This window comes from Neomonachus schauinslandi, chromosome 12 (genome assembly GCF_002201575.2).
Source record: "Neomonachus schauinslandi chromosome 12, ASM220157v2, whole genome shotgun sequence".
In the NCBI taxonomy this organism is placed as follows: Eukaryota; Metazoa; Chordata; class Mammalia; order Carnivora; family Phocidae; genus Neomonachus; species Neomonachus schauinslandi.
This window is the reverse complement of record NC_058414.1, coordinates 91,104,833-91,117,145: the sequence shown is the minus strand read 5'-3', so window position 1 is coordinate 91,117,145 and position 12,313 is coordinate 91,104,833. Positions and strand designations below refer to the sequence as shown.

The 12,313-nt window shown below is 45.9% G+C and overlaps 1 protein-coding gene across 1 annotated transcript in view; it reads left to right on the top strand.

Annotated features, from left to right (window-relative positions):
- ZC3HAV1 (zinc finger CCCH-type containing, antiviral 1) overlaps positions 1-12,313 on the top strand; it is a 58,810-nt gene that overhangs the window by 23,805 nt on the left and 22,692 nt on the right. Inside the window, exons 4-9 of the mRNA XM_044919981.1 lie at positions 1,425-2,555; positions 3,001-3,103; positions 3,216-3,218; positions 6,309-6,428; positions 8,937-9,111; positions 9,680-9,694. Of these exons, the coding sequence (XP_044775916.1) occupies positions 1,425-2,555; positions 3,001-3,103; positions 3,216-3,218; positions 6,309-6,428; positions 8,937-9,111; positions 9,680-9,694 (1,547 nt within the window). The remainder of the gene's footprint in view (positions 1-1,424; positions 2,556-3,000; positions 3,104-3,215; positions 3,219-6,308; positions 6,429-8,936; positions 9,112-9,679; positions 9,695-12,313) is intronic.

Genomic DNA, 12,313 nt, shown 5'->3' with positions numbered 1-12,313 from the left:
TTGAAACTGGGACCCTGAGATCATGACCTGAGCCAAAATCAAGAGTTGGGTGCTTAACTGACTATACGCCAACCAGGTGCCCCGAGGCTCAGAAATTTTAAATGACTTTCATTGCAAGCAGTCTTAAATCATTTTTACTATGAATAAATAAAAGGGATGTTTCCAAGGCCTCACAGTGCTAGGTAGTGGCAGAACTAATGTGTTCTGGTCCCTCCTCTGGTGTTTTTTCTCCCACATCACAATGCTCTCTGAACAGGGGAGGGGAACCTCTGGAGGGATGTTTTCTGGCGTAGTTTCCCAATATAAATTCATTGTACGTGAGAGAGATCTTTATTTATTATCCCTTCTGGTTAATTTACTTAATTAAGTATTTTGTTGGCAGGAGAAGGATGTTTGCTTTTACTCTATTACTGCTGCTCTCTGAGTTTGGAAGAGGAAGGCTCTTTTTCTCCTCTTCTCCACACACAATAGCACGGCTCATATGCCACACACATGTACACACAACACACATACCACACATATACACTTGGAGCACACACTTGTACACGCCACACACAAACACACATACCTCACACCACACATACCACACACGCACATCTTACTGACACATTGCACACACCAACTACATCTCTTTCACATACACACACCCCTCACGCACGTACACCACACATATACGTCTTATACACATATACCCCTCATGTATGCACGCACACCCAGCACAATACACACCACACACACGCCTACCCCACACGCACATTTCACACACACTCACAAACACGCATGCTCACTGATTCCCTCTTCCCAGGGAGTGTGACTCATCAGATTTCTTGAGAGAGGCTAATTCTTTTTGACATTTCTCACTTAAGCTTGGGCATTTAGGGTCTAGATGAAGAACTGTGGAAAAAGTTCTAGTTTAAATGGAATCAGACCTTTACACTGTGGTTTTATTTATTTATTTATTTATTTATTTATTTATATTTATGGATCCTGAATTTGCTTGGGAACCTTCATCACAATATGGGCAAAATCTAAATGGCTTGAAAATCCTCCCTGACTCGCACTCCTGTGCGTCTGTTTGCCGTAGCGGTGAACGTTGACTTTGAGCCAGAGCATAGTGAACAAGCCCCACCTGAGAGTTTGGGGGCTTGGGAGTTACACCGGAGGCCCCGGGAGAGAAGTCGAGAAGAGCCAGGGTCACTCTGACTCTCATCCTGAGGCCGTGGGGGTGGTGTTTCCTGCTCCCCCAGCAGAAGAGCAGATTCCTTCATCATCTTTAGCACCCTTCTCAAGATTTTTACACACCAGATTGGGACACGTAATTTGACAGAACTCAGATGGCGAACTTGGAAAAGCTGAGGAGGAACCGCGGTGTGAACCCAAACCTGTTAGCGCTCATTTTCCCGGTTTCGTTTTTCTTTTCCCAGCTCCTCCGGCCTATCGTAGAGAGGCGGCCTACAGAGGTAGAAGCAAGAGCAGAGACCGATCATTTCAGGGAAGTACAGAATTTCTTCCATCGGCTTCAGCTCCTACTCCGAAGCCCTGCACACCTGCTCCAAATCAAATCGGCCACAGGCCTCCCCCGGATGACGTGCCCGTAGAGGACCTGGCCCACAAGTTCGTGTGTTTGGGAAGTCAGGATGGCCCTCAGCCCTCCCCGGTCCCGCCTCAGGCGGATAATCTCCGAGGAAGAGATCAAGTGGGAGGAAGCCAGCGTTTTTCAGAGAACGGCAGCCCAGAAGATCGCTGTTACGGGGATCAAGGTAGCATTTACCTCCCTTCTGATTCGGCACCTGCTTCCAACCACAAGGGCCCTGCAACCTGGCTGAATGGCAAAGGCACTGGTGGAGAGACTTTGTTTCCCCAGAGTCAAGCTGCCCCTGGCTCTCCACAAACACCTGACGCCGTAACCGCCAGAAAGAGCGTGGGCGTGCTCTCCTCGGACGGCGTGAACGCCGAGGGCAGAGGTGGGAAGCAAAATGTCCAGTATGTCCCGCTTTTTAATAATAATGTTGATGCAACGGCCACGGATATAAGTTCCGCAAGACCTTTCAATTATAAAACCGCACCCAGTAGACAGAGGGAAAAACCGTTGCCTAGGAATCGGGACACCGGAACCACGCGCAGTAACCTCCAAACCACTGGCAAAATCACAGATGGCGATGATCCAGCAGCGGCATCTGTTAACGGTCAATACAGAGAGAAGACCATTTGGGCTAATAAATCTGTCCACGGCACACTAAATGGCTCTAGTCAAGTGGCGGATGAAACCACCAAAGTCAATAAAACTGGGGCCACCGGTTTTGACTTCACACCGACGTTCAGAGGGGAGAAAAACGCGATGTGCTTTGGGAGTCGGAGTCTGGAAACCCAGGTCCTGCAGGCACCTCGGGAGACCACTGTCCCCACCCCACAAGTCCGTACTCAGTCCAAGGTGCCACCTTCCACATCCTCCTCAAGCAACAGAGCTGCAGCCTATGCAAGCCATGGTCAGAACTCTGCCCCAATCTCGGTTAGCCCTGCCAGTGAGCTTGCAAGGACCCCAAGATGTGCTCCGTGTAAGTCACCGAAGGACAAAGGGGGCCCCATGTCTTGTGTCGACAGCAGAACGGTTGTGGCTGGTGGCCTCTCTGTGGACGTTCCCCAGGAGTTAGTAAAGGGCGTAGAGTTGGAGGGTTTGGTTAAGGGGTGGTACTGGTGAGGAGACTGATGGGAAGATTCAGGTACTGACAGTTGAACCATGCGGAGTAAGCTGCCACATTTACTGAGAACAAGAGTAGTTGGGTCATGGTTTAAACAATAAACATACCTCTCACATGACCTTAACGTCCATGGTTGCTTTGATGGAGGGGCTGTCTAGGCTCTCATGAGCAATGCACGAATCCGGAATTTTCTCGAACATGGTGCTAGTTACAGATACTTTTTTCCATTGTGAGATCAGGTATCTTGATTTTTGGTCTAAACACTGAGATCAGCATACGTGCATCTTCTTTGGTTTTATAGATTCTGCATCAGACGTTGAGAGTACCGGCTCTTCCAGGATGGTTGATTGTGGCTCGACGGAAATTTGTCTTGACCATCTGTATAGGGATTGTCAAGTTGGTGGGTAACTTAAGGACTTTCTAGAAGCCAACATTTACTGAGCATTTGCTGTATATTAGGTGCATTGCCAAGAAACTTATGTGCATCGTCTTTAAACCTCACGTCAACCCTAGAAGCAGGTTCTGTTGTTAACCCATTTTATAGATGTGGAAACTAGAGGTACTGAGAGGTTAGAGTAGCCAACTTGGGTTTTGACTCTAAATTGCCCAGCCAGCCTGTGTTCCTGACCACTGCCTGATATTATACTTTCTCCTTTTGCGTTCACTTTTAAGTGAAATATTATACTTTGTCAGGGGCCCTCTTTTCATATACTAAAAGCAAACAAACAAAAAACAAATCCAAAAGCTAAAAGTATGTCCGCCGACACAGTCTCACAGTTCACGTCCTGTGCTTTAGGCATCGTGTCTCTTCTGGGCCATGGGCTCTTTGCAGTAGTTCCTCACACGTGTACTGAGAGTCCTTCACTCCACAGACTGTGTGTCCTTCCAGGCGAGGAGCCACACCTGTTCACTATCCCCTCCCTCCAGCTTCCTACAGAGCTGTGTCCCGTGGAACTGTGTGTGGGACAGATGGCTGTCCTCCCAGCGTGATACCACCTGCTCACTTTCATGCGTCTGCCCCGGGCCCAGGCATCACACTGGATTCCTCTGTTTGACCCCTTGGTGGTCTTAGACTCATTCACCCGGGGTCTGAAAAGGAAGATTCTGCCCTGTGTTCTTGAAATCCTAAGTCTTCAACTTAAATGTTTTTTTTTTTTCTTTTTAATTGTGGTAAAATACACCTAACATAGATTTTACTATCCTAATCATTTTTTTAAAAGATTTTATTTATTTATTTGAGAGAGAGAGAGAGAGTGACGTGCACACAAGCAGGGGGAGTGGGAGAGGGAGAAGCTGGCTTCCCGCTGAGCAGGGAGCCTGATGTGGGACTCGATCCCAGGACCCCGGGATCATGACCTGAGCCGAAGGCAGACGCCTAACCAACCGAGCCACCCAGGCGCCCCTCTCCTAATCATTTTTAAGTGTATAGGTCAGTAAGGGTAGAGTCATATTATTGTTCGACCAATCTCCAGAACTCTTTGTTGTCTGGCAAAACTAAAACTCTGCTGCCCCTTGAACAGCAGCTCTTTATTCCCCCCCCATCTCCAGTCCCTGGCAGCCACGGTTCTAGTTTTTGTTTCTCTGAGGAGGACGACTGGAGGTCCCTCATGAGTAGAATCACACAGTATTTGTCTCTTTGTGATGCTGGCCTATTTCACTTTGTGGTACGTCCTCAGGTTTCATCCTTGTGAAAGAGAATTTCCTGTGTGAGAATTTCCTTTTCCTTTTTAAGGCCGAATCATATTTTATTGTGCATATGTGCCACATTTTGTTTATCCGATCGTCTGTGAATGGATATTTGAGTTGCTTCTACCTTTTGGCTGTTGTGAATAATGCTGCCATCAGCTTGGGTGTGTGAGATCTGCTCAGGACCTTGCTTTCACTTCTTTTGGGATATACACCCAGAAGTGGAATTGCTGGATATTATGGTAATTCGGTGTTTATCTAAAAAATTTGTTTTGGAAGGCGCCTGGGTGGCTCAGTCGGTTAAGCATCTGCCTTCAGCTCAGGTCGTGATCCCGGAGTCCCAGGATCCAGCCCCACATCCGGCTCCCCACTCAGCGGGGTGTCTGCTTCTCCCTCTGCCTGCCTCTCACCCCGATTGCACGTGCGCGCTCTCTCTCTCTCCAACAAATAAATTAAAAAAAAAACTTAAAAAAAATTAAAAATGTGTTTTGATAATTCTACATTTAATGTTTCAAGAAGCTGCCACACTATTTTCCACAGCGGCTGCACCGTTTTACGTTTTCTGTAGCAATGCACAAGGGTTCAAGTTTCTCTGTCTCCTTGCCAACACTTGCTTCTGTTTTGTGTTGGTTTGATTTTAGAGCAGCCATTCTAATGGGCGTGAGGTATGGACTGTCATGGATGGTTGTATAATTTTCAATCCACCAGACCGCGGGCAGTGCGGCTCTGTGATTTTCCCTGGGATGTCTGAATCTGCCTCTTGTGGTTTTATTTTATTTTATTTTTAAAGCTTTATTTATTTATTTGAGAGAGAGAGAAAGAGAGAGAGCACGAGTGGGAGGGGCAGAGGGAGAGGGAGAAAGACCCTCAAGCAGACTCTGTGCCAAGCGCAGAGCCTGATATGGGGTTCGATCTCACCACCCTGAGACCAGGACCTGAGCTGAAACCAAGAGTCAGAAGCTTAACCAACTGAGCCACCCAGGGGCCCCCTGCCTCTTTTGGTTTTAAGGTAATCACACACCAGGGCGCCTGGCTGGCTCAGTCAGTGGAGCGTGTGACTCTTGATCTCTGGTTGTAAGTTCGAGCCCCACATTGGGTGTAGAGATCACTTACAAATAAAATGTTAAAAAAAATAATAAAGTAATCACACATCTTTTGAGCATTTCAAAATGATTTAAACATAACGGAATGCAAATTTTCAAAGACAGAACTATTTTCTGCATTCCTGTATTAATGGGTTCGTGACGCTATTTCGTTATCCAGCAAGCGCTCATTTAATAGTCATCTACTCAGCGCTATGCCAGTTATGTGAAGGGGATGTAAGCCACACAGTGATGCAGGCGTTCCTTCAGTGAGTTCATGATGGAGGTGGGCATCAAAACGTCCATTAAGGAGAAAACTGCATAAAATAAATAAATGCATAAGTAACATAAGCACCAGCTGGGTACTGAGTACCGGCCAAAGGAATACAAAATACAAGTCAGATCAGAACAGAGTGAGATAAGTGAGGGTGACTCTTTCTGGAAGAGCCAAATCTTAGGCCAAGGCTTCAAGGAAATGCATACAGTTGTGGACGCTAGAGAGCATTTTGTCCCATGTACCCCTTGGGGGTGCAGAGGGGGTAACGATACATTTACAAGGATGTCAGATTTCCATGCGGATAAAGTGACTCTTTGGGAAGTGGGGAATTTTTGTTTTCTGACGAGTCTCTATTGGTGACAAGGGGAGCTGAAGATACGGATGTGGGGCAGTGTGGGCAGGAACCAGCATGGGCAAAGGTGTAGACTGGAAATGGGCTTCCAAGCAGGTCTGGCAGGACAGGAAACGCAGGCCTCCTGGGGAAAGTCAGCAGTGAACTTGGTTGAATTGGTGAGAACCCCCGCTCAACAGACCCTCAGACCTCCTCTCTGTCTTTGTAGAAAGCTGCAACAAAGTTCACTTCCACCTCCCTTACCGGTGGCAGATGTGGATTGCAAACACCTGGATGGACCTCCAGCCCATGGAGGATATTGAGAAGGCCTATTGTGACCCCCAAATCCGCACGTAAGTTGGTGGCCAGACTCTGGCTTGTGAGGTCCACAGCATCATCAAAAGAAAGCATAGTGCTAGGCTTACGGCGAGAAGAAAAAACCATTTTCCTTCAGAATCCCATTCAAGTTTCAGGTACCTCTTGAGATAACAAATGGCGGATGCCTGCTGAGTTCATGAAGAAAAACATGAGCTAGATTTGAAGTCACAAAGAGCCTGCCTAATACTAGGGGTTCTGGGACTGTTTCCTAACTCGTGTGATATAAACAGTGACGCAGTTATCATCACTGTGTCCTGCAGAACAACACACTGCAGAGGTCAGTTTGTAGTACTGTGGACTCACAATAGGACTAACACAAGTACAGTGATTATAGCTCCAAAGAGCCTCTGGCTTAATTTTATAGCTGTAGAACATGAGTTGACTAATTTCATATAGTTCTAGTGCAGAATTCTGTTGTCTGCTTGAGCATTTTTATATCTTCCTTTATGTTTGCTGCTTTCTCTATCCTGGAGGAATCTAAGAGGATACCTTACATTTCTGTTTCTGCCAGGGGTGAACTGGGTGATACCACTCATGACCATATTTAGAAAGTGCATCCTAGGGGCGCCTGGGTGGCTCAGTCGTTAAGCAGCTGCCTTCGGCTTGGGTCATGATCCCAGGGTCCTGGGATCGAGTCCCTCATCAGGATCCCTGCTCAGCCTGCTTCTCCCTCTCCCACTCCCCCTGCTTGTGTTCCCTCTCTCGCTGTGCCTCTCTCTGTCAAATAAATAAATAAAATCTTTAAAAAAAAAAAAGAAAAAGAAAGTGCATCCTAGTTTTATAAAGGAAATGTCTTTTTTTTTTTTCTTATTTCCTATGCTGTACTTTTCATCCCTGTGACTTACTTATTTTATAACTGGAAGTTTGTGCCTCTTACTCCCCTTCACCTATTTTGCCCATCCCCCGACCCCCTCCCCTCTGGCAACACCAGTTTGCTTTCTGTATTTATGATTCTGTTTCTTCCTCCTCCTCCTCTTCCTTTCTGGCATAAGGAAATTCTTTGCGGGGGTGGGGTGGGGCGGGGCAATTGCTTACATGCCATCCTTTTATAGTGAATTTTTGGTGGAGATTCTGTATTACTGCATTTTGCCACTAGAGGGTAGCATCAGCTACTTTCTTGTTTGGAGGTGTGTTTCTCCGCCCTCCTCCCCCCTCCCAGGTATCTGAAGCTGGTTTTCTCAACCTTAGCACTCTTGACTTTTGGGGCTAGATAATTATTTGTTTTGGGGGGGCTGTTTAGGAGCATTCTTGGCCTTTATCCACTAGATTCCTGTTGTGATAACCAAAAATGTCTTTCAACATTACTAAACATTCCCTGGGGGACAAAACTATTCCTCATTGAGAACCACTGATTTAGGAGGTGTTTCTTAGAGCAATAATTTTCAAACTTGTTGGTCTCAGGACCCCTCTACAGCCTTCAAATATATTGAGGATCCCAGAGAACTTCTCTTTATGTGAATTATAGCTGTCAATATTTACCATATTAAAAATCAAAACTGAGGGGCGCCTGGGTGGCTCAGTTGGCTAAGCGACTGCCTTCGGCTCAGGTCATGATCCTGGAGTCCCGGGATCGAGTCCCACATCGGGCTCCCTGGTCAACATGGAGTCTGCTTCTCCCTCCGACCCTACCCCCTCTTGGGCTCTCTCTCTCAAATAAATAAATAAAATCTTTAAAAAAATCAAAAATCAAAATCAAAACTGAGAAGAATTCAATATTTATGGATTCATTGAAAAATAACAATAATAAACTCATTTATGGTAACAAATAACCATATTTTTATATAACTATGCTTATATATAGTTATATGTAATAACTATATATGTATGTGTAAATAATACCTGTTTCCCAAAATGAAACAAGAAAAATTCATTCAGAAGAAGGACATGGTTTTATATTTTGACAAATCTCTTTAATCTGTTGTAGAATCACACATCATGTAGTCTCTGGAAAACTCTACTGTGCACCTGTGAGAGTATGAAAGTGAAAAAGGCAAATAATGTCTTAATATTATTATGAAAATAACTTTGACCTTCCTGGCTTCCTACAAAGATCTCAGACCACATTGTGTAGCTATTTAAATAATACTTGAAAAACCTGGCCTACTGTGAGTTTCTAACATTGAGCCAATCATTTGTTTTGTGGGCCCATTTTATTCTGGCATATTTGTCGAGGAGAGAATATATTTTGTGACATCATTAACTATATGCAGAAGGTAACTTACCTACCCTCTCTGCATTTCAGATTTTTCTTCTTCTGTGTGATATAATTCACATAAAGATACATATATATATAGATAGATAGATATATAAAGATATAAATTCTTTATAAAGCTCTGGGTGAGAGACCCAGAGCTTTATAAAGAAAATTTGAAGACCCCTGTCAGCTCTAGGATCTTAATTCTGTGTTTTTGTTAGGGAAGACCAGACTGTAGACGATTGAGGTCACTGAAGTATTCTGTTAACTTTAAACCTCTCCCTCTCAGCTTTTCTATCGGAAATAAAGACATCGATTTCCAGAAAATGACTTGTAATTTTAATCCTATCCGACGCATCTCCACGCCTTCATCTGTCACAGAGCCGACCAATTTTGTCCTTGCCACAAAATGGATTTGGTACTGGAAGAATGAATCGGACACATGGGTTGAATATGGAGAGGAGGTGAGTACCTTTCCTCCTTGTGGAGGCTCTTGTTTAAACTTGACACCTTCAGAAAAAACTACTAGTAAAATGTTTGATGCCTACATGGTTACCCATGGAGAGCGGACGGGGTAGTGGGAATAGTGCTTTTTCACATTATGCGCAGCTGTATTTGCATTTTTCTTAGCAAGCATATACTGTGCTGTCATAAGCAACAGAATCTATGAATTATTTACAAGGAAACCCTTGAGACGTGAGTTAGCCATGCACGCTTCTTTCCTCACGATCAGGGACTAGGGTGGAGCCTTGAGCAAGCTTCCTATGCGTGAGTTTGTAGCTGCTTCCAGCCAGGGGACAAGGCGTGTGAGAAGTCAGAAGACTGGTAGATGGTCACCAGGATTCAGGCAGGGTCTGGATTCAGATGGATTTGAAGGACGGGAACTGGAAGATGGCAGCTTACCCACACAGGGACATGGGAACAGATGACAGAAGTTCAGATAAGCGGGGCTCCTTTCTAGTGGCCCTTCCTCTCTTTGATTCACAGGATTAAATTGAGAGAGAGAGAAGGCAATGAAATCAGAGTGACAAGAAAGAAAAAAGGAAAGCGAGATATTAAAATGAAGCCAAAGCCAGGGGGGCGCCTGGGTGGCTCGGTCGGTGAAGCGTCCGGCTCTTGATCTCAGCTCAGGTCTTGATCTCAGGGTCATGAGTTCAAGCCCCGTGTCGGGCTCGCTGGGTGTGGTACCTACTTAAAAATAAATAAATAGGGGCACCTGGGTGGCTCAATCGGTTAAGCATCTGCCTCTGGCTGAGGTCATGGTCTCAGGGTCCAGGGATCGAGCCCCACATCGGGCTCCCTCTCCCACTCCCCCTGCTTGTGTTCCCTCTCTCTCTGTCAAATAAATAAATAAAATCTTAAAAAATAAATAAATAAATAAACACAAATATGAAAAAATGAAGCCAGAGCCGAAGTAGGGACAACGAATTGCCAGCAAAAGGTTTTATTCCACGTAGAAGTCGATGGGCCATGAGTTTGGCTGTGAGCTGCCTCGCATCCAAAGCACGTGGAGAAACACCCTCGTCACAGGATCACCTGTGCGTCTGCGGGAGAACACACCAGTTCCTCAGGAGAAGCACTGCTTTTTTCTGTCCGTGGAACCTGAGGAAAACCTCTCCTTTGGGGCCACAGAGAGGGGAGCATGTGTGCTGCCGCCAGTGATGTCCTCCCCAGGAGCCCTTCCAACTCTGCCTAGGACGGTGGTTTCCCCCGGTCTTAGCAGCAGGTGCATGTCAGCAAACCGTCGCTCACAGAACCCAAATGAACAAGCAAGAGTCGAGCAGAGCTGCCCTGTGGAAGCAGGAGAGGGGCTCAGAGCCCAGTGTCTTGGTCTCCGCCCCCTTCGCTCTTCTTCTCTCTCCTGTGGTGGCTTGTGGAACAGTATGGCGTGAAAACCCTCGTGATGTCGAGATCTGTCCGGGTTCTCTCCACGGTCAAGCCAGAGATGATGTCAAAGTGCAGTTCTGTAAAGGTGATTCTGTGAGTTGACTGTGGAAATAGATACTACAAACTCAAATTAATTAGCCTTGGTTAAAGTAAAAACAAACTATAGGCCTCAGTGGTGGTTTTTTTTTTTTTTTTTAAGTATTTTTGTTTATTTTTGCAAGACAGAGACAGAGCGAGCAAACATGGAGGGTCGGTGGAGGGGACAGAGAGAGAAGCAGGCTCCTCGCTGAGCAGGGAGCCTGCTGCGGGACTCAATCCCAGGACCCCGGGGTCATGACCTGAGTGGAAGGCAGATGCTTAACCGACTGAGCCATCCAGGTGCCCAGGCCTCAGTGGTTCTTATGTCAGGAACTTGCAGTTTTTGGTAAGATGGGGAAGAGGGTTGGAAAAGATTTGCATTTTAGTGACATCAGGGGTCCCAGAGACCAAGGAGGACTGTCAGTGGGGAATAGATGATATTTAAATGTACACAAGTTCCAGTGCTCTTGTTCCCTAGTAAAACATCAAGAAATCAAGAAACTTCTGATAAGGGCGGCTGCGTGGCTCAGTCGGTAAGCATCTGCCTTTGGCTCAGGTCATGATCCCAGGGTCCTGGGATAGAGCCCCACATCGGGCTCCCTGCTCCACGGAAAGCCTGCTTCTCCCTCTCCCACTCCCCCTGCTTGTGTTCCCTCTCTCGCTGTGTCTCTCTGTCAAGTAAATAAATAAAATCTTTAAAAAAAAAATTCTGATAAAACAATTTTATTCATTTGTTATAGAGAGAGCGGGAGAGAGCACAAGCAGAGGGAGTGGCAGGCAGGGGGAGAGCGCGAGCAGGGGGAGTGGGGGCAGAGGGAGAGAGAGAAGCAGACTCCTGGCTGAGTGGAGAGCCCCACGTGAGGCTTGACCCCAGGACCTGGGATCATGACCTGAGCCAAAGGCAGACACTTAACCGACTGAGCCACCCAGGAGTCCCGTCTGATAGAACTTCTTGATATAAAGTTCTCCCTGGGACATTCAATCTGTGTTAAATGCAAAGTTCTAGAATGTAGCCTGGAACTTTACGCAAACATGTAGAATGTTGTCAGGTTCCTTTAATCTGTGGCACATGTTCTTGGTGAGGTGAATAAATTATTACTTTCTCATATTAATTAGACCCATCATTATATACATTGAATTGGCTCTTCTGTTATTAAAGAAAAAAAAAAAAAAGAAGGCCCTAGATTTGCTGTTTTCCTTGCTGTCTGTCCAAGTGAAATAAAAATTGGTGGTCTGAGGAGATTTGAACCACAACATGATGAGCAGCCTGGTTTCTTTCAGAGTTCAGTGTGTATGGGTCAAGTCTGCAACTAGCTCTTTGATGGCCTGGTTTGACCCAGTGTAGAGGTTAGAATATTTGGAGAAAAGAGTGGACTGCATAGCCTTCAGATAGGGAGAGTCCTGCAGGTTTTATTTCTTGCAATTGAGTTTTTTTGTTTTTTTGTTTTTTAAAGATTTTATTTATTTATTTGAGAGAGAGAGAATGAGAGACAGAGAGCATGAGAGGGAGGAGGGTCAGAGGGAGAAGCAGACTCCCTGCCAAGCAGGGAGCCTGACGTGGGACTCGATCCCGGGACTCCAGGATCATGACCTGAGCCGAAGGCAGTCGCTTAACCAACTGAGCCACCAAGGCGCTCGCAATTGAGTTGTTTTGTTTTTTTTTTTTAAGATTTTATTTATTTTTTAGAGAGCGAGCGAGAG